The sequence below is a fragment of the Grampus griseus genome (assembly GCF_964374135.1).
Source record: "Grampus griseus genome assembly, chromosome: 1".
In the NCBI taxonomy this organism is placed as follows: Eukaryota; Metazoa; Chordata; class Mammalia; order Artiodactyla; family Delphinidae; genus Grampus; species Grampus griseus.
Genome location: NC_139017.1, coordinates 57,847,687 through 57,868,739, shown reverse-complemented (window position 1 = coordinate 57,868,739; position 21,053 = coordinate 57,847,687). Strand labels below are relative to the sequence as shown.

The window sequence follows — 21,053 nt, the reverse complement described above, 5'->3', positions numbered from 1 at the left end:
ACTTCTGTTCTTTGAAGAATAAATTGAATCTCTTTTTCCTAAAGATCATAGATACGTACTCTGGAGCCCAATGTTTTTATTATTGAACTACCCTTAACGTTCCCAAAGTAAATCCAAAGCTTGTATGATATATAGGTTTTCATAACCTTTTTGGGAAACCTTTGGAGTCAGATGTGTTTCATTATGTGGTGTTATGTCTTGCCCCCATACCCTTCCCTCCGCAATTTAGAAAGGTAACACAGTACATATGCCATATATTACATATACTGGAGGAGGAGTAAAACGCGGTTCCATATAATCAAGCACATTAATATTTCAGCATTGAAGCATGCATATTAGCAGTCAGTGAGATAAACGATATCAAAATCTGTTCAGGTCAGGTTTTCACTTCAAAAAGTTACAAAAAGTGTTTGATTTTCATAGTTTTGGGTTTTAGGAATTGAAGTTTTCTGTAATCTTTTTTGTTGTTGTTTAACATCTTTATCGGAGTATAATTGCTTTAAAATGGTGTGTTAGTTTCTGCTCTATAACAAAGTGAATCAGTTATACATATACATATATCCCCATATCTCTTCCCTCTTGCATCTCCCTCCCTCCACCCTCCCTATCCCACCCCTCTAGGTGGTCACAAAGCACCGAGGTGATCTCCCTGTGCTATGTGGCTGCTTCCCACTAGCTATCAGTTTTACATTTGGTAGTGTATATGTGTCCATGCCACTCTCTCACTTTGTCCCAGCTTACCCTTCCCCCTCCCCGTGTCATCAAGTCCATTCTCTAGTAGGTCTGCGTCTTTATTCCCATCTTGCCCCTAGGTTCTTCATGACCATTTTTTTTTTCTAGATTCCATATATATGTGTTAGCATACGGTATTTGTTCTTCTCTTTGTGACTTACTTCACTCTGTATGACAGACTCTAGGCCCATCCACCTCACTACAAATAACTCAATCTCGTTTCTTTTTATGGTGGAGTAATATTCCATTGTATATATGTGCCACATCCTTTATCCATTCATCTGTCAGTGGACACTTAGGTTGCTTCCATGTCCTGGCTACTGTAAATAGAGCTGCAGTGAACATTGTGGTATATGATTCTTTTTGAGTTATGGTATTCTCAGGGTATATGCCCAGTATAGAATTGCTGGATCGTATGGTAATTCGATTTTTAGTTTTTTAAGGAACCTCCATACTGTTCTCTATAGTGGCTGTATCAATTTACATTCCCGCCAACAGTGCAAGAGGGTTCCCTTTGCTCCACACCCTCTCCAGTATTTATTGTTTGTAGATTTTTTTGATGATGGCCATTCTGACCAGTGTGAGATGATATCTCATTGTAGTTTTGATTTGCATTTCTCTAATGATTAATGATGTTGAGCATTCTTTCATGTGTTTGTTGGCAATCTGTATATCTTCTTTGGAGAAACATCTGTTTACATCTTCTGCCCACTTGTGGATTAGGTTGCTTGCTTTTTTGATATTGAGCTGCATGAGCTGCTTGTAAATTTTGGAGATTAATCCTTTGTCAGTTGCTTCATTTGCAAATACTTTCTCCCATCCTGAGGATTGTCTTTTCGTCTTGTTATGGTTTCCTTTGCTGTACAAAACCTTTTAAGTTTCATTAGGTCCCATTTGTTTATTTTTGTTTTTATTTCCATTTCTCTAGGAGGTGGGTCAAAGAGGATCTTGCTGTGATTTATGTCATAGAGTGTTCTGCCTGTGTTTTCCTCTGAGAGTTTGATCGTGTCTGGCCTTACATTTAGGTCTCAATCCATTTTGAGTTTATTTTTGTGTATGGTGTTAGGGAGTGTTCTGATTTCATTCTTTTACATGTAGCTGTCCAGTTTTCCCAGCACCACTTATTGAAGAGGCTGTCTTTTCTCCATTGTATATTCTTGCCTCCTTTATCAAAAATAAGGTGACCATATGTGTGTGGGTTTATCTCTGGGCTTTCTGTCCTCTTCCATTGATCTATATTTCTGTTTCTGTGCCAGTAGCATACTGTCTTGACTACTGTAGCTTTGAAGTGTAATCTGAAGTCCGGGAGCCTGATTCCTCCAGCTTCATTTTTCTTTCTCAAGATTGCTTTGGCTATTTGGGGTCTTTTGTGTTTCCATACAAATTGTGAAATTTTTTGTTCTAGTTCTGTGAAAAATGCCAGTGGTAGTTTGATAGGGATTGCATTGAATCTGTAGATTGCTTTGGGTAGTATAGTCATTTTCACAATGTTGATTCTTCCAATCCAAGAACATGGTAATCTCTCCATCTGTTTGTATCATCCTTAATCTCTTTCATCAGTGTCTTATAATTTTCTGCATACCGGTCTTTTGTCTCCTTCAGTAGGTTTATTCCTAGGTATTTTATTCTTTTTGTTGCAGTGGTAAATGGGAGTGTTTTCTTGATTTCACTTTCAGATTTTTCATCATTAGTGTATAGGAATGCAAGACATTTCTGTGCATTAATTATTTTATCCTGCTACTTTACCAGATTCATTGATTAGCTCTGGTAGTTTTCTAGTAACATCTTTAGGATTCTCTATGTATAGTGTCATGTCATCTGCAAACAGTGACATCTTACTTCTTCTTTTCCAATTTGGATTCCTTTTATCTTTTTTTGTTCTCTGATTGCTGTGGCTAAAACTTCCAAAACTATGTTGAATGAGAGTGGTGAGAGTGGGCAGCCTTGTCTTGTTCCTGGTCTTAGTGGAAATGGTTTCAGTTTTTACCATTGAGGACGATGTTGGCTGTGGGTTTGTCATATATGACCTTTATTATGTTGAGGTAAGTTCCCTCTATGCCTACTTTCTGGAGGGTTTATCATAAATGGGTATTGAATTTTGTTGAAAGTTTTCTCTGCATCTGAGATGATCATATGGTTTTATGTAAGTTTTTTGAGCCATATATATATATATATATATGTTTAATTTTATTATTTATTTATTATTATTTTAAGAAATATTTATTTAGTTATTTATTTGTCTGCTTCGGATCTCAGTTGCAGGATCTTCGTTAGGGCATGCGGGATTTTAAGTTGTGACATGCAGGTTCTTAGTTGCGGCATTCGGGATCTAGTTCCCTGACCAGGGATCGAACCTGGGTCCCCTGCATTGGGAGCGTGGAGTCTTAACCACTGGACCCCCAGGGAAGTCCCAAGCCCAGTATTTTTAAAAGCCAAACTGTATATTGCTGAAAAGGCCATTTTAATCACTGATGTTTATTTGTATAAAATCTTTTGTATAGAATTTGTTGTACTGTCTTGTTGAAATTCTTACAAATACCACAATATGCGTAGTAGTACTGTCTATTCTAATGAGTCCGAGACACTGTAGAAGAAAAGATTTCACCTTAATTTTCAATTGAATTTTGCATCAAAATTTTCTCTTAGCTTCCTATTCATTTATAGATATAGCTTATATGTGAAACTGAGTTAACAGTCTTTTAAAAATTATTTATTTAAACATATTTTTTATTTCTTTTTTTTTTTAATTGAAGGATAGTTGATTTGCAGTGTTGTGTTAGTTTCAGGTGTACTGCAAAGTGATTCAGTTTTATATATATATATGTATACACACATGCGCACATATATACACATAATACACACATATACGTACATACACAAATACACACATAAATACATATATATACACATAAATACATATACATATATATTCTTTTTCAGATTCTTTTCCCTTATAGGTCAATACAAAATAGTATAGTTCCCTGTGCTGTACAGTAGGTCCTTCTTGATTATCTATTTTATATATAGGGGTGTGTATTTTTTAATCCCAAACTCCTAATTTATCCGTCCCCCCCATTTCCCCTTTGGTACCATAAATTTGTTTTCTATGTCTGTGAGTCTGTTTCTGTTTTGTATATAAGTTCATTTGTAAAAGTCTATCTTTTAATTACAAAGTATATCTTTGCTTTTGGAAGCAAATAATTTAACTGACAGTAAGTAGTTTTGTGACATCTACTTGCATAACTGTGAATTTCCCTTGTAACTTGGATTAACAGCTGTATAGTTTTCATATGTTTTTAGCTGAGCTCCTCATTGTCACCAGCAAGAACATTAAGAATTTTTTTATCATCTTATTTTCCCCATCATGAATAAAGAGTATTATTCCTAACTCAGTTTTAGTTACTATCTTGAAATTTTCTTCTTGCCCTTGCCATTTTTTGGTGGCTTTATTTGTGTAACTTATTTGAAATAATTTGAAGTTATTTATTTGACATTTATTTGAAATAATTGATGACTCTCATATTTATAGGTTGCCATTTTTTTCCACTTTTCTCCTTAAATTATGTCTATGAAGTGGGTTGGGCTAATCCAGGATTTCCTCACTCTTCAGTTGTAGAATGTGATGTGCCTAAGGAGCATAGCATGGTGGTTCAGTGTAGACTCTAGAACCTGACTCCATGGCTTTGAATCCTAACTCTGCTATTGACTAACTTTGTTAACTTGGGCCAAATGTATAATCTGTCAGTGGCTGAGTTTCCTCACTTGAGAAATGGGAATGATAATAGTGTCTACCTGAGTTATGAAGTTTAAATTACTTAGCTCAGTGCCTACAGCATGGTAAATGCTCAATAAATGGTAGCTGTTAATACTGCTGTTGTCATTACCATCTGTGGATTGTGGCTAACTCAGAGATAAGCAGTAGAATAGCACCAGAATCAAGAGAACCCAGCCCAGGCAGTGCTTTCTAATATTCTCTTCTAATCATGTTACTTTATACACACATAGAAACACACACACACACACACACACACACACACACACACATTTTAAAAAGCAGAATTAAAGGGATTTATTTTTTCAGATTGCTTCTGTTGCGGTTGTATATGCAATAATAAATTTCCTTAGTGAATAAGATTAAGATCTGAAATAAAATAAATTTCAAACTCTGCAGTTATTATTAATAAAATACTATTTAAAACCTGTAATTTCAATACCTTCAACAAACTGATGAGTACTATTTTTAAACATGTATTTGAAATGCAATGTTATCTCACTATATACACTGATATATCAATATCATTGTTCCAGCCTGCAGTCAAAGAAGTCTGAATTATAACACCATAAAATAATCATATCTAGAAATAGTTCTGTTCTATCAACCTCTAAATGTGCAACTTCATAATTTTATTAATGTTTATACAGATAATAGGGAATTGGGTTTCATTAGTGGAAGGAACACAGATTTTTTTTTTAACATCTTTATTGGAGTATAATTGCTTTAATGTTGTGTTAGTTTCTGCTGTATAACAAAGTGAATCAGCCATATGCATACATATATCTCCATATACCCTCCCTCTTGCGTCTCCCTCCCACCTGCCCTATCCCACCCCTCTACGTGGTCACAAAGCACCCAGCTGATCTCCCTGTGCTATGCAGCTGTTTCCCACTTGCTATCTGTTTTACATTTGGTAGTGTATATATGTCAATGTTACTCTCTCACTTTGACCCAGCTTACCCTTCCCCCTCCCCATGTCCTCAAGTCCATTCTCTACGTTTGCATCTTTATTCCTGTCCTGCCCCTAGGTTCATTAGAACCTTTTTTTTTTGTTTTTTAGATTCCATATATATGTGTTAGCATACGGTATTTGTTTTTCTCTTTCTGACTTACTTCATTCTGTATGACAGACTCTAGGTCCATCCACCTCACTACAAATAACTCAGTTTCATTTCTTGAGTAATATTGTATATATTGCCACATCTTTGCCACATTGCCACATCTATTGCCACATTGTATATATGTGCCACATCTTCTTTATCCATTCATCTGTCGATGGACACTTAGGTTGCTTCCATGTCCTGGCTATTGTAAATAGTGCTGCAGTGAACATTGTGGTACACGTCTCTTTTTGAATTATGGTTTTCTCAGGGTATATGCCCAGTAGTGGGATTGCTGGGTCTTATGGTAGTTCTATTTTTAGTTTTTTAAGAAACCTCCATACTGTTCTCCATAGTGACTGTATCAATTTACATTTCTACCAACAGTGCAAGAGGGTTCCCTTTTCTCCAGATCCTCTCCAGCCTTTATTGTTTCTAGATTTTTTGATGATGGCCATTCTGACCGAGGAACACAGATTTTTGAATGCATGACATTTCTTCATTTTTAGCCCTGTTAGTCCCTGGTTAGAGTATACTGAAAATAGCGTGTGATCCTGTCATACCAGTTCATGACTCTGTGCAAGGAAAGTGAGCATTGGTTACATTTCATCAAAAGAAATTCATTACAAGATTGTGTTAATTCTTTAATTTGTAGTATAAGTGCTTTGAAGGGTCTTTCTTACATAAGTCTTACTATAGGAATGGTTAAGATCACTGAATATCTATTATTATGTATTGCTTTATAAAAAAAGACTACTGTGAAGACAGTTGCATCTCACTTATTATACTTTTGAAAGCATAAGTTTGTATATTATTGGTGAATTTTATTCATAGAGGGTAAAATTTATTGAACATCTACCGTTTTTTGGCATTGTACTGAGAAATTAACCCACTTAACTAAATCTTATACCTCTCTGAAGTATCTTACTCATTTAGCAGATGGAGAAGCTAGCAGCCAAATAAGATCAATAACTTGCCCAGAGTCATTTAGCTGCTAACAAGTGAAATTCAAACCCACTCTGTACTCTTAAGAGTGCCTCTCATATTATAACCTTTGTGATTATTTGAGTACTAAAGTGAATAATGATTTTGTGTATTTATGTAAAGAGACACACTGAAATTAGTATACTTAATTGCTTAAATTTCATTAGGGTAGACAAAAATATAAACATTTCTATAGTAGAAATAGGGAAGAATTTTTAAAAATGTAAAAAACTGTTGATCTATCATGGTTGATGTAGAAGTTATATCATTTTCAGGTGTTAATAGTCTTCATAAGCTAATTTATTTAAAGAAGGGAGGGAGGTAAGAGTGACGTGATAAGATAGATATGGTAAGATGGAACTCTTAGAAAGAAAAGCTAGTCGGGACTTCTAGAGGTTTTTCTAGGGTTAGGTAGGAAAATGCACAGAGAATATATATAATCAAATAGAAAGAACCAATGGAGAAAGTAGATTCTGTTCCACTAGGGCAGAGGTAATTAGAATATAGATTTTGGGTTATGAAAGAAAGATTATTGGTATTTTACCATTTCTTCCATTCCTTTGATAGTTTTCTTTCACGTGAGGTGATTATCATAACATTTTGGAGCTTGAAGGGACTCTAGATATAGCTAGAGATAGCTAGTCTCCACTCATCTCACTTTTCAGTTAAGGAAACAGTTATTATAAGGTATTTGTCCAAGGGCACTAGCTCTAGTGTCATAACAGGATCTGTTAACCATAGCTTTTGATTGCATGCTTGTGCTCTTTTCCCAATATTCTAAGTCCTCTTTTCCTTAGAGTTCAAACATATTAACCTATCTGAAAATGAAATTGTAGGAAATAATTCTGTATATACACCTATCTTATGATTATTCCCTACTGACATTCTTTCAAGGTGGGTATATTTAAGGTGGTGGGATGAAGGGGTAAGTTGTTTAAATATTTACTAATTTTTTTGTTTTTGGGATATGTATTTATTTGATGTCTAATTAAATTATTGGTAATAAATATTTGCTTAGAAATTAGAAATATTGGATTTATATATGATATATTTTAGCTTTACTTTTTCTGTTGCTAAGAGAATGTAAAAACTGAAATCACATTTTTCTTTCTTCATTTTGCAGTAGTATTATTGATTCCACAGAATACAGCCAACCTCCAGGTTTCAGTGGCAGTTCTCAGGTAAATGATACATCTAACAGTACGTTACAGTGGTACCATAAATATAATCACCTGAGTTGTAAAATCACAGATGAGTTTACTGGAATGTCCTGTCATAAAGACAGCTGTTTTGAATGCTGTGGCATTGATTAGGACTTGAATAGCTCTGATACATAATCAGATATATATATTTGCTCATCACTGAGTTTAAATTTTTTTTTAATATACTGGTAACCTCAGACCTTGAGAGGAAGGAAATACCATAAGAGGAAATTATGAGTAATCAGGGCATTGTTTCTCTCAGATAAGAAAGTTGTAATTTATTGATGAATTACCCATTATTATGTTGAAACATGTAGCTTTTCTGTGGAAAGTAAACTACAGGCTTGAGTAAAATAGACTCTGGCTTCTCCTTTTCTTTAATTAATTGTATGATTATTTTGATTTTTACTGTCTTCATCTCTGTCTTGGGGATGTTGATATTTGTCAAATATAATTTTGAGGCCAGACTTTTTTTTTTTAAACTTTTCACATTGAAATAACTTCAGACTTAGAAGTTACAAGAATGGTAAAAAATAATTCCTTTATATTCTGTATGCAGATTATCCAAATGTTAACATTTGATCACATTTGCTTTATCATTCTCATTCTGTCTCTCTTTTATATATACACACATAAAATTTTTTCTTTGGATGTTTGAGCAGGGTTCAGACATAATGTTCCTTTATCTCTAAATACCCCAGTGTATATTTCCTTAAAAACAAGGATATTGTCCTATGTAATCACAGTATAACTTTAAAATTCAAGAAGTTAGTGTTGATATGGTGCTATTATCTAATGCCTATATCTTACTCAGATTTTACAAATTGTCCTTCCACTATCCTTTATAATATCCTGTTTTCCTTAAAAGGAAAAAAACATAAGGCGTTCAAATGAGGCATGTTCATTTGTATATTCATTTTATGTAATAGTGCAGTTATTTTTTTCAAAGTGGAAAGAAAATTCTTTCGGATCATACAGCTTTTATTTGTGTTTTTCTTTCCCCACTACTTAAATAACTGCCTCTATTACTTTTATGGTTAGTTTGTATAACTACTCTGTATATCCTGTGTTATCTTCAACTGCATGCTTGGATTTGGCCTGTTGTTTTTTTATAGTAAGTTTATAGATTGGTTTGTATCTGTTTCTGAACAGCCATGAAAACATCAGATCTAGGTGTTGTTTTTTTTTTTTTTCTTTTTTTTCGGTACACGGGCCTCTCACTGTTGTGGCCTCTCCCGTTGCGGAGCACAGGCTCCGGATGCGCAGGCTCAGCGGCCATGGCTCACGGGCCCAGCTGCTCCGCGGCATGTGGGATCTTCCCGGACTGGGGCACGAACCCGTGTCCCCTGCATCGGCAGGCGGACTCTCAACCACTGCGCCACCAGGGAAGCCCTAGGTGTTTTTTTAATAAGACAATGGGATATATCAGGAGAAATTTTTAAGAATTAAATTGAAAAAAAAGAAAAGAAAAAAAAAGAATTAAATTGAAACATCCTTAAGAACTTGAACAGGAAAAGCAGTCTCTGAATCTGGAAACAAGCTTGGCATTCACAGCTGGACCTTGATGTTCTCCTTTTAAACATAATCTCACAGAACATCAACATCAGACATAGTCACTCTGGGACGGTGATGAAATGAAGCAAAAACCGAGATCACTTCATAAATTTATTAAGCACATACAAAAAGAAGTCACTGTGTAAGCCACATAAAATACCAAACACACCTCCATCATGGCTAATATGAGCAGTTGCTGTTTCTTTACTAATTACAACTTTAGTCTCACTGTAGTTTTCTGTTTGTCTAGGTAAGATATATTAAGGTACTCAATCACAGAATTATCCCCACTTCTTGATAGTGTCCAATCTAGAGCAAAGCCTTACTTCCTTGAACCCTCCCCCAAATCACTTAACATGGGCCTATATCCTATAAGTAGTTTGTAACATCCTCTTACCTTAACCTGTAGTGTGCTGTATTCTTTGTTGCAATGAGCAATAATAAAATTTGTTCAACTACAGGTGTGTTCCTATTGGTCTTTGGCTGCAGGGCTTTGACAAAGTCTACATAGAGGAACAGAGAAGATTTTCTACTATTGCCATTTATAGAACATTGATTTGGAATTTCTAGCAAATTCCATAAGCTAGAAATAATAGAAATTGAATAGAAAAAAAAAGCAATCAGAATAGTTGTTTTTTTTTTAATTTTTACTGTTTGCATATAATAAAGGAGACTTCTGGTTTGAGATTGTACACTAAGCCAATGTAATCCCTCCAACCTCCACCCACTAGAAATCCCATTGACATATTGCTATTCTCACACTGAAAACTTAAAAAGAATTTGTAAAGATAAAAAGAATACTTAGGAAGTCCACCTAACATATGAGTCACTGTATGCAGAGTAAAAGTGTGCTTTTGGATGAAGTAGTCTGGGTCTCTCAGGAGACTACAACCTTATTATCTGCTGGAGGACAGGGAAGTTGCTGAGGAGGAAAACCTACTAGTGCTTATGGGACAGAACTAATATGACATATTGTGCCGAAATCCTTAGGCTTCATTTCTAGGTATACTCTTTAGAAGAGACAGACTTAAAACAGATTGACACAGAAAGACTTGAAAACAAAGGAGTAGTTGAGGATAAGCCTGGCAAATATAAGAATGGTAAGGAATACAACAAAAACAAACAAACAACAAAAAAGGAAAGAAGAGTAGACCAAAGTAGAACTCAAGGAAAAAATCATAGAAGACAGATACAGGTTTTCACATAATGAAAGGTATAATCCCACAAAATAGTAATTTGTGTGACATAATCTAAAGCATTGGTATTTATATAAAGCAAAACCTATTAGAAATTTTCAAAAATTGATTAAAAGTTAAACATGGTAAGAGATTTTAAGGTATAGTCATCCTTCAGTATCCATGGGGGATTGGTTCCAGGAACCCCTGCAGGTACCAAAATCCAAGGTTTCTCAAATCCTTGGATAAATTGGTGTATATTTGCATATAACCTGGGTATCACATCCGCCTATATACTTTGTCATCTCTGGATTACTTGTAATAACTAATATAATGTAAATGCTATATAAAAAGTTTTAAATACAATGTGAATACTGTGTAAATAGTTGCCAGTGCAGCTGCAAATTCGTTTTGCTTTTTGGAACTTCCTGGAATTTCTTCTTCTTTTTTGGGGGGAGGGTGGCGTGTGGATTTTTTTTGTCTGCATTTGATTGAATTTGTAGATGCAGAACGTGCGGATATGGAGGGCCTACTGTATAATTCAAGAAGTAATTGAAGTAGAAACAAAAGTATTTAGGTAACATTTATTTTGCATTTACTATTCATGGATATTGCTCAATGTACTTTACATGTATTAACTACTTTAATTCTTAGAATTTCCCTATGAGATAAGTACTATTACTATTATTTTCTATTTTATTGAGGAGGAAACTAGGGCAAAGAGAAGTTGAGGAGGTTGCCCAAGGTAATATAGCAGAGATTTTAACTCAGGCATTATGGCTTCAGGGCAGGTGCTTTTAAATATTAATTTATTCAACCAAAAGTTTTTTTGAATACCTCCTATTTACCAGACACTATTATAGGCTCTGGTTATTGAACAAAAACAAAACAGACAAAAATTTATGTTGTAGCCAAACTTACAGTCTAGTTGGAGTGATACTAATAGTAATAAGAATAGATTACCTTTGAACAAAGAGGAGGTGAGGGAGCAAGCTATGTGAATATCTCCGGGAAGATCTAGGCTGAGTGAAAATAAGTACATGAGCCTTAAGGTACAAGAATGCCAGACACAGTCCAGAAGTCCAGTATGACTGGAGAGGAATGAGGAAGGAGGAGAAAAATAGAAATGAGGTAAGAACCATGACAGAGGCCACTTTGGTGCATGATTTTCTTATGTCATTATAAAGACATGGGATTTTTTCTTTGTTTGAGATGAGTCAAACTTGGTTTAATAGGTACTTGTCTCACTTTATACTTTGCATCAAGGGATATACTTTATTTATAGTAATCGTAGAGCATTTAGAAAACTGGATTGATTCTGAAACAATAAATTGTACCATCTGCATTCTCTGAATCAGAACCTCAAATAAATAACTACTTAGACAATCTGGAAGAGAGAAAACTAAATACTTCTCTTAATACCTTTGTGTCAAAGAGTATACAGACGTTGCTACAAAACAATTCAGAAAATAATGCTAGTGAAAATATTATATATCAAAATTTATGAAATTTTGGTCAGAATTTTCCTAAAAAATTGTATCATTAAATGAATTCATTTTTAGATGCAAATAAAAATAAATGAACTAGGCATTGAACTCAAGACACTGGGAAAAACTTAAGGCGGCAAATGTAGAGAGAAATAAAAAAGATCCTGTATGTTACAATATATAATTGAAATTGGCTAGTATAATATTGAGTAGATTAAAATAACTTAGTGCTGATGCATATTAGTAAAAATAGCAGTCTTAATAAAATGTATAAATTTCAAGGAAAATAAAAAATATTAAAATAGGTTAAAGCAATTGTTAAACATTTTGAATAGACCAATAACCATAACTTAATGTGATTCCAGTTAAAAATCCTCAATATTTTTTAAAGGTCAGTAGAGAGTGTGACCAATTGACTTTAATGGTTATTTATAGAATGAATGCTGCGGAGGTATAATAATTACAAGGGCATTTACCCATTAAGTTATTATAATGTATTCTAAGACTGCTGTAACAAAACGGGCACAATAAAAAATGTAAAATCTAACAGGAAGGTAATGAAGAGTTTACCCTATGGTGAAGGTGGATATGCAGATCAGTGGTGAAAGGGAAGACTTTTTTCTTGAATTTTAGTTTATTTTTTTATAGAACAGGTTCTCACTAGTTATCCATTTTATCCATTATACATGTTAGTGTATATATGTCAATTTCAATCTCCCACTTCATCCCACCACCACCACCCACCCACCCCCCCTGGCACGTTCCCACCTTGGTATCCATACGTTTGTTCTCCTCATCTGTGTATCTATTTCTGCCCTGCAAACCAGTTCATCTGTACCATTTTTCTAGTTTCCACTAATATGCATTAATATATGATTTTTTTTCTCCTTCTGACTTACTTCACTCTGTATGACAGTCTCTAGATCCATCCACATCTCAACAAATGACCCAATTTCGTTCCTTTTTATGGCTGAGTAATATTCCATTGTATATATATACTACATCTTCTTTATCCATTTGTCTGTCAATGGGCATTTAGGTTGCTTCCATGTCCTGGCTGTTGTAAATAGTGCTGCAATGAACATTGGGATGCATGTGTCTTTTTGAATTATGGTTTTCTCTGGATGTATGCCCAGTAGTGGGATTGCTGGATCATATGGTAATTCTATTTTTAGTTTTCTAAGGAACCTCCGTACTGTTCTCCATAGTGGCTGTATCAGTTTACATCCCACCTTGCAACAGTGCAAGAGGGTTCCCTTTTCTCCACACCCTCTCCAGCATTTGTTGTTTGTACATTTTCTGATGATGCTCATTCTAACTAGTGTGAGGTGATACCTCATTGTAGTTTTGATTTGCATTTCTCTAACAATTAGTGATGTTGAGCAGCTTTTCATGTGCTTCTTGGCCATCTGTATGTCTTCTTTGGAGAAATGTCTATTTTGGTCTTCTGCCCATTTTTGGATTGGGTTGTTTGTTTTTTTAATATTGAGCTGCATGAGCTGTTTATATATTTTGGAGATTAATCCTTTGTTGATTCATTTGCAAATATTTTCTCCCATTCTGAGGGTTGTCTTCGCATCTTGTTTATAGTTTGCTTTACAAAAGCTTGTAAGTTTCATTAGGTCCCATTTATTTAATTTTGTTTTTATTTCCATTACTCTAGGAGGTGGATCAAAAAAGATCTTTCTGTGATTTATGTCGGAGTGTTCTTCCTATGTTTTCCTCTAAGAGTTTTATAGTGTCTGGTCTTACATTTAGGTCTCTAATCCATTTTGAGTTTATTTTTGTGTATGGTGTTAGGGAGTGTTCTAATTTCATTCTATTCCATGTAGCTGTCCAGTTTTCCCAGCACCACTTTTTGAAGAGACTGTCTTTTCTCCATTGTATATCCTTGCCTCGTTTGTCATGGATTAGGTGACCATAGGTGCATGGGTTTATCTCTGGGCTTTCTATCCTGTTCCATTGATCTATATTTCTGAGTTTGTGCCAATACCGTATTGTCTTGATTACTGTAGCTTTGTAGTATAGTCTGAAGTCAGCGAGTCTGATTCCTCTAGCTCCGTTTTTTTCCCTCAAGACCGCTTTGGCTATTCGGGGTCTTTTGTGTCTCCTTACAAATTTTAAGATTTTTTTGTTCTAGTTCTGTAAAAAATGCCATTGGTAATTTGATAGGGATTGCATTGAATCTGTAGATTAGGTAGTATAGTCATTTTCACAATAGTGATTCTTCCAATCCAAGAACATGGTATATCTCTCCATCTGTTTGTATCATCTTTAATTTCTTTCATCACTGTCTTATAGTTTTCTGCATACAGGTCTTTTGTCTCCCTAGGTAGATTTATTCCTAGGTATTTTATTCTTTTAGTTCCAATAGTAAATGGGAGTGTTTCCTTAATTTCTGTTTCTGATCTTTCATCATTAGTGTATAGGAATGGTAGAGATTTCTGTGCATTAATTTTGTATCCTGCAACTTTACCAAATTCATTGATTAGCTCTAGTAGTTTTCTGGTGGCATCTTTAGGATTCTCTATGTTTAGTATCATGTCGTCTGCAAGCAGTGACAGTTTTACTTTTTCTTTTCCAATTTGGATTCCTTTTATTTCTTTTTCTTCTCTAATTGCCATGGCTAGGACTTCCAAAACTACGTTGAATAACAGTGGTGAGAGTGGACATCCTTGTCTTGTTCCTGATCTTAAAGGAAAATGCTTTCAGTTTTTCACCATTGAGAATGATGTTTGCTGTGGGTTTTTCATATATGGCCTTTATTTTGTTGAGGTAGGTTCCCTCTGTGCCCACTTTCTGAAGAGTTTTGTTCATAAATGGGTGTTGAATTTTGTGAAAAGCTTTTTCTGCATCTATTGAGATGATCATATGGTATTTATTCCTTAATTGTTAATGTGGTGTATCACATTGATCGATTTGCATATATTGAAGAATCCTTGCATCCCTGGGATAAATCCCACTTGATCATGGTGTATGATCCTTTTAATGTGTTGTTGGATTCTGTTTGCTTGTATTTTGTTGAGGATTTTTGCATCTACATTCATGAGTGATATTAGTGTGTAATTTTCTTTTTTTGTAGTATCTTTGATTTTGAAATCAGGGTGATGGTGGCCTCATAGAATGAGTTTGGGAGTGTTCCTTCCTCTGCAGTTTTTTGGAAGAGTTTGAGAAGGATGGGTATTAGCTCTTCTCTAAATGTTTGATAGATTTCACCTGTGAAGCCATCTGGTCCTGGACTTTTGTTTGTTTGAAGATATTTAATCACAGTTTCAATTTGATTACTTGTGATTTGTCTGTTCATATTTTCTATTTCTTCCTGGTTCAGTCTTGGAAGGTTATACCTTTCTAAGAATTTGTCCATTTCTTTCAGGTTGTCCATTTTATTGCCATAGAGTTGCTTGTAGTAGTCTCTTAGGATGCTTTGTATTTCTGCAGTGTCTGTTGTAACGTCTCCTTTTACATTTCTAATTTTATTGATTTGAGTCCTCCCCCTCTTTTTCTTGATGAGTCTGGCTAATGGTTTATCAATTTTTTTTATCTTCTCAAAGAACCAGGTTTTACTTCTATTGATCTTTGCTATTGTTTTCTTTGTTTCTATTTCATTTATTTCTGCTCTGATCTTTATGATTTCTTTCCTTCTACTAACGTTGTGTTTTGTTTGTTCTTTCTCTAGTTCCTTTAGGTGTAAGGTTAGATTGTTTATTTGAGACTTCTTGTTTCTTGAGATCGGCTTGTATTGCTATAAACTTCCCTCTTAGAACTGCTTTTGCTGCATCCCATAGGTTTTGGATTGGCCTGTTTCATTGTCATTTGTCTCTAGGTATTTTCTGATTTCCTCTTTGATTTCTTCAGTGATCTCTTGGTTATTTGGTAAAGTATTGTTTAGCCTCCATGTGTTTTTGTTTTTTATGTTTTTCTCCTGTAATTGATTTCTAATTTCACATTGTTGTGGTCAGGAAAGATGCTTCGTATTATTTCAGTTTTCTTATATTTACTGAGGCTTCATTTGATGTGATCTGTCCTGGAGAATGTCCCATGCGCACTTAAGAAGAATGTGTAATCTGCTGTTTTTGGATGGAATGTCCTATAAATATCAGTTAAATCTATCTGGTCTGTTGTGTTATTTAAAGCTTGTGTTTCCTTATTAATTTTCTGTTTGGATGATCTGTCGTTTGGTGTGAGGTGTTAAAGTCCCCCACTATTATTGTGTTACTGTCTATTTCCTCTTCTGGAGCTCTTAGCAGTTGCCTTATGTATTGAGGTGCTCCTATGCTGGGTGCATATATATTTATAATTGTTATATCTTCTGTTTAGATTGATCCCTTGATCATTATGTAGTGTCCTTCCTTGTGTCTTGTAACGTTCTTTATTTTAAAGTCTATTTTATCTGATATGAGTATTGCTACTTCAGCTTTTTTTTGATTTCCATTCGCATGGAATATCTTTTTCCATCCCCTCACTTTCAGCCTGTATGTGTCCCTAGGTCTGAAGTGAGTTTCTTGTAGACAGCATATATATGGGTCTTGTTTTTGTATCCATTCAGCAAGCCTGTGTCTTTTGGTTGGAACTTTTAATCCATTCACATTTAAGGTAATTATTGATATGTACGTTCTTATTACCATTTTCTTAACTTTTTTGTGTGTTGTTTTTGTAGGTCCTTTTCTTCTCTTGTGTTTCCCACTTAGAGAAGTTCCTTTAGCATGTGTTGTAGAGCTGATTTGGTGGTGGTGAATTCTCTTAGCTTTTGCTTATATGTAAAGCTTTTGATTTGTCTGTGGAATCTGAATGAGATCCTTGCCGGGTAGAGTAATCTTGGTTGTATGTTCTTCCCTTTCATCTCTTTAAATATGTCATGCCATTCCCTTCTGGCTTGTAGAGTTTCTGCTGAGAAATCAGCTGTTAACCTTATTGGAGTTCCCTTGTATGTTGTTTGTTGGTTTTCCCTTGCTGCTTTCAGTAATTTTTCTTTGTCTTTAATTTTTGTCAATTTGATTACTATGTGTCTCCGTGTGTTTCTCTGTGGGTTTATCCTGTATGGGACTCTCTGCACTTCCTGGGCTTGGGTGGCTATTTCCTTTCCCATGTTAGGGAAGTTTTCAACTATGATCTCTTCAAATATTTTCTCAGGTTCTTTCTCTCTCTCTTCTTCTTTTGGGACCCCTATAATGCAAATGTTGTTGTGTTTAATGTTCTCCCAGAGGTCTCTTCAGCTGTCTTCATTTCTTTTCATTCTTTTTTCTTCATTCTGTTCCATGGCAGTGAGTTCCACCATTCTGTCTTCCAGGTCACTTTTCCATTTTTCTACCTCAGTTATTGTGCTATTGATTCCTTCTAGTGTAGTTTTCATTTCAGTTATTGTTCATGTTTGTTTGTTTGTTCTTTAATTCTTCTAGGTCTTTGTTAACCATTTCTTTCATCTTCTCAATCTTTGCCTTCATTCTTTTTCCGAGGTCCTGGATCATCAGTATCATTATTCTGAACTATTTTTCTGGAAGGTTGCCTATCTCCACTTCATTTAGTTGTTTTTCTGGGGTTTTATCTTTTTCCTTCATCTGGTACATAGCCCTCTGACTTTTCATCTCATCTGTCTTTCTCTGAATGTGTTGTTAGTTCCACAGGCTGCAGGATTGTAGTTCTTCTTGCTTCTGCCCTCTGCCCTTTGGTGGATGAAGCTATCTAAGATGCTTGAGCAAGTTTCCTGATGTGAGGGACTGGTGGTGGGTAGAGCCGGCTGTTTCTCTGGTGGGCAGAGCTCAGTGAAAATTTAATCCACTTGTCTGCTGATGAGTCGGACTGGGTTCCCTCCCTGTTGGTTGTTTGGCCTGAGGTGACCCAACACTGGAGCCTACCCACACTCTTTAGTGGGGCTAATCGTGACTCTGGGAGGGCTCACGCCAAGGAGTACTTCCCAGCACTTCTGCTGCCAGTGTCCTTGTCCTCCTGGTGAGACACATCCACCCCCCGCCTCTGCAGGAGACCCTCCAACACCAGCAGGTAGGTCTATTCAGTCTCGTATGCAGTCATTGCTCCTTCCCTTGGGTCCCGATGTGCACACTACTTTGTGTGTGCCCTCCAAGAGTGGAGTCTCTTGTTTGCCCCAGTCCTGTCGAAGTCCTGCAAACAAATCCCGCTAGCCTTCAAAGTCTGATTCTCTAGGAATTCCTCCTCCCGTTTCTGGGTCTCCACGTTGGGAAGCCTGACATGGGGCTCAGAACCTTCACTCCAGTGGGTAGACTTCTGTGGTATAAGTGTTCTCCAGTTTGTGAGTCACCCACCCAGCAGTTATGGGGTTTGATTTTATTGTGATTGCACCCCTCCTAGCATCTCATTGTGGCTTCTCCTTTGTCTTTGGATGTGGGGTATGTTTTTTGGTGAGTTCCAGTGTCTTCTTGTCGATGATTGTTCAACAGTTAGTTGTGATTCCAGTGCTCTCGCAAGAGGGAGTCAAAAGCGAAGATTAAGTAAATTATGCAGTGTTAGCCAGGAAACATTTGAAGGAAATTTAGCTTTCTGTTTTATCTGTTACTGTAAGAGTCCAGATCAGCTAAATAATGATTTAAATAATAAAAGAACTGTAGAAAAAAAGAGGGCTGTATATAAGAAAGCACCATAAACAAGCTTTTAAACCCAAACTGGGAAAGGTTTTGTCAGTTGCTTCACATTGCTTCAAAATGAAAAAAGTTTCTTAAACCAATTTCATTCTTTTGATGAAGGCTCCAAAAATATTTTTTAAAAAAAGATAAAGAACATGGGGGAAAAAGGCAAATTCAGATGGTCAGCTCATATATGAAATAATACTCAACTTTCTAAATAATAAAAGCACAATATGAAGTAGTGTAAGGTACCAAAGAAGTCACCTAATAGTGGCTAAGGATGTTTCAAAATGGGAAATCTTCTTGCTTACTGTGTGCATGTACATGTAGTGTTGAGGATGGGATGGGGGACTGAGAGAGGGGGAAAAGGGGAGGGGGGAGAGAGTTGGTTGTCTTACAGGAAGACTATTTGGCGATATATACATATGAGAAATGCTAAAAATGTGTGATTTGGTAGTGATAAACATAGGAATTTTTTATAAGAAATGATTCAAAGTACTATGTAAAGATTATATACCAGTATTATTTATAAAAGCAAAAATTCTAGAAAAATAAATATGCCCAATCATAGTAGAATAGCTATAGAAACTATGGTACAGCTATTGGGTATATTATTTTACTACTCTTAAAAATAATGTTTATAGTTGTAATTGAACTGAAAAAAATGTTAACAATATAATGTAGGTGAAGCCAGAAACAATTTTTTTATACCACTGAAGTTTTATAATTGCCTGTTGTTCATTTTGCTTTAGAATTTTTATATAAGCTTAGTACAGTTAGTAAAATCAGGAAATTTAATGTTAATGCAATATTATTATTTGAGATAATATAGTTAAATTTTAGCAGTTTTGCCACTAATATTCTTTTATAGCAAAAGAAAAAAATTTTCCTTTTCCAATATGAATCCGGAATCACTGGTTACCTTTAGTTGTCATGTTTCTTCAATCTCCTCTAAATTGTTATAGTTCCTTAGTTGTGCGTGATGTTGACGTTTTTGAATAAGTTATTAATTTTGTAGAACGTTCCTTAATATGAGTTTGTGTGATATTTCCTTATAACTAGATTCAGATTATCCATCTTTATCAGGAATACTACAGAACCGATGTGGTATCCTTTGTTAGTTTGTCATATCTCGAGCCATATGATATGAGTTTGCTCAGTACTGGTGATGTTAACTCTGATCACTTGATTAAGGTAGTGCCTGCCAGATTTGTCCTCTGTAAATTTACCATTTTCTCCCATTTGAGCATCTATTAATAAATCTTACTTGAAATAATTATTAATGTGTTTTGCCCAAATGATAATTTTTAATTCGTTTTTTCTTCCACATTTATTTTTTAAACTTTTTTATTGAAGTATAGTTAGTTTACAGTGTTGTGTTAGTTTCAAGTATACAGCAAAGTGAGTCACATATATATATGTGCACTTTTTCAGATTCTTTTCCATTATAGGTTATTATAAGATATTGAGTATAGTTCCCTGTGCTATACAGTAGATCCTTGTCATTTACCTATTTTATATAGAGTAGTGTGTATATGTTAATCCTAAACTCCTAGTTTATCCACCCCCACTCTTGTACTATCCCCTCTGGTAACCATAAGTTTGCTTTCTATGTCTGTGAGTCTATTTCTGTTTTGTAAATAAGTTCATTTGTATCATTTTTTTAGATGCCACATTTAAGTGATATCATACAGTATAAGCTTCCTCTGTCTAACTTGACTTAATGTGATAATCTGTAAGCCCATCCATGTTGCTGCAAATGGCATTATTTCATTTTTTTAAATAGCTGAGTAATACTTCCACATTTATTCGTTAGCATTTCTACTGAAAGGGAGGATCTTTCCCTCCCTCCCTCTTTGTTTGTTTATATGGTTATGGAATCATGGAATTTTAATTTTTTCTGTTAATCATTTTGAAACTGAAGTTGTTCCCTGTTTGTCTAGTTGGAACTCCTTCAAGCTGATTTTCATGTTCTTATCATTCTTTAAGTGACTTACTACATTCTTAGACAACAAAATATACCAGCATCATCTTGTACTTACCTTGCCCCAGTCCTGGAATCAGCCGTGTATCCAAGAAGCCCTGTTTTCTTTTTTTTCTTTTTGCGGTATGCGGGCCTCTCACTGTTGTGGCCTCTCCTGTTGCGGAGCACAGGCTCTGGACGCACAGGCTCAGTGGCCATGGCTCACGGGCCTAGGCGCTCCGCGGCATGTAGGATCTTCCTGAACCGGGGCACGAACCCGTGTCCCTTGCATCGGCAGGCAGACTCTCAACCACTGCGCCGCCAGGGAAGCGCAAGATCTGGGTTTTAAGTGTGCTCATTGCACTTAGGGCATCACTGCTTGTAGGTCTTCTCGGTGGACAGAGCTAGGAAATATGTATATCTGTATATGTAACATATTATAATATGTATCCATTAATTATATATTATTCACCTTAAGTGTTTGA

At 35.4% G+C, this 21,053-nt stretch overlaps 1 protein-coding gene across 5 annotated transcripts in view; it reads left to right on the top strand.

Moving 5' to 3' along the window:
* Positions 1-21,053, top strand: part of COP1 (COP1 E3 ubiquitin ligase) — a gene marked incomplete at its 3' end in the record, with an annotated part of 273,496 nt that overhangs the window by 92,195 nt on the left and 160,248 nt on the right. For all 5 annotated transcript variants that reach the window (XM_082656826.1, XM_082656825.1, XM_082656827.1 and 2 more), the window contains exon 9: positions 7,715-7,772. In XM_082656826.1, the coding sequence (XP_082512952.1) occupies positions 7,715-7,772 (58 nt within the window). The remainder of the gene's footprint in view (positions 1-7,714; positions 7,773-21,053) is intronic.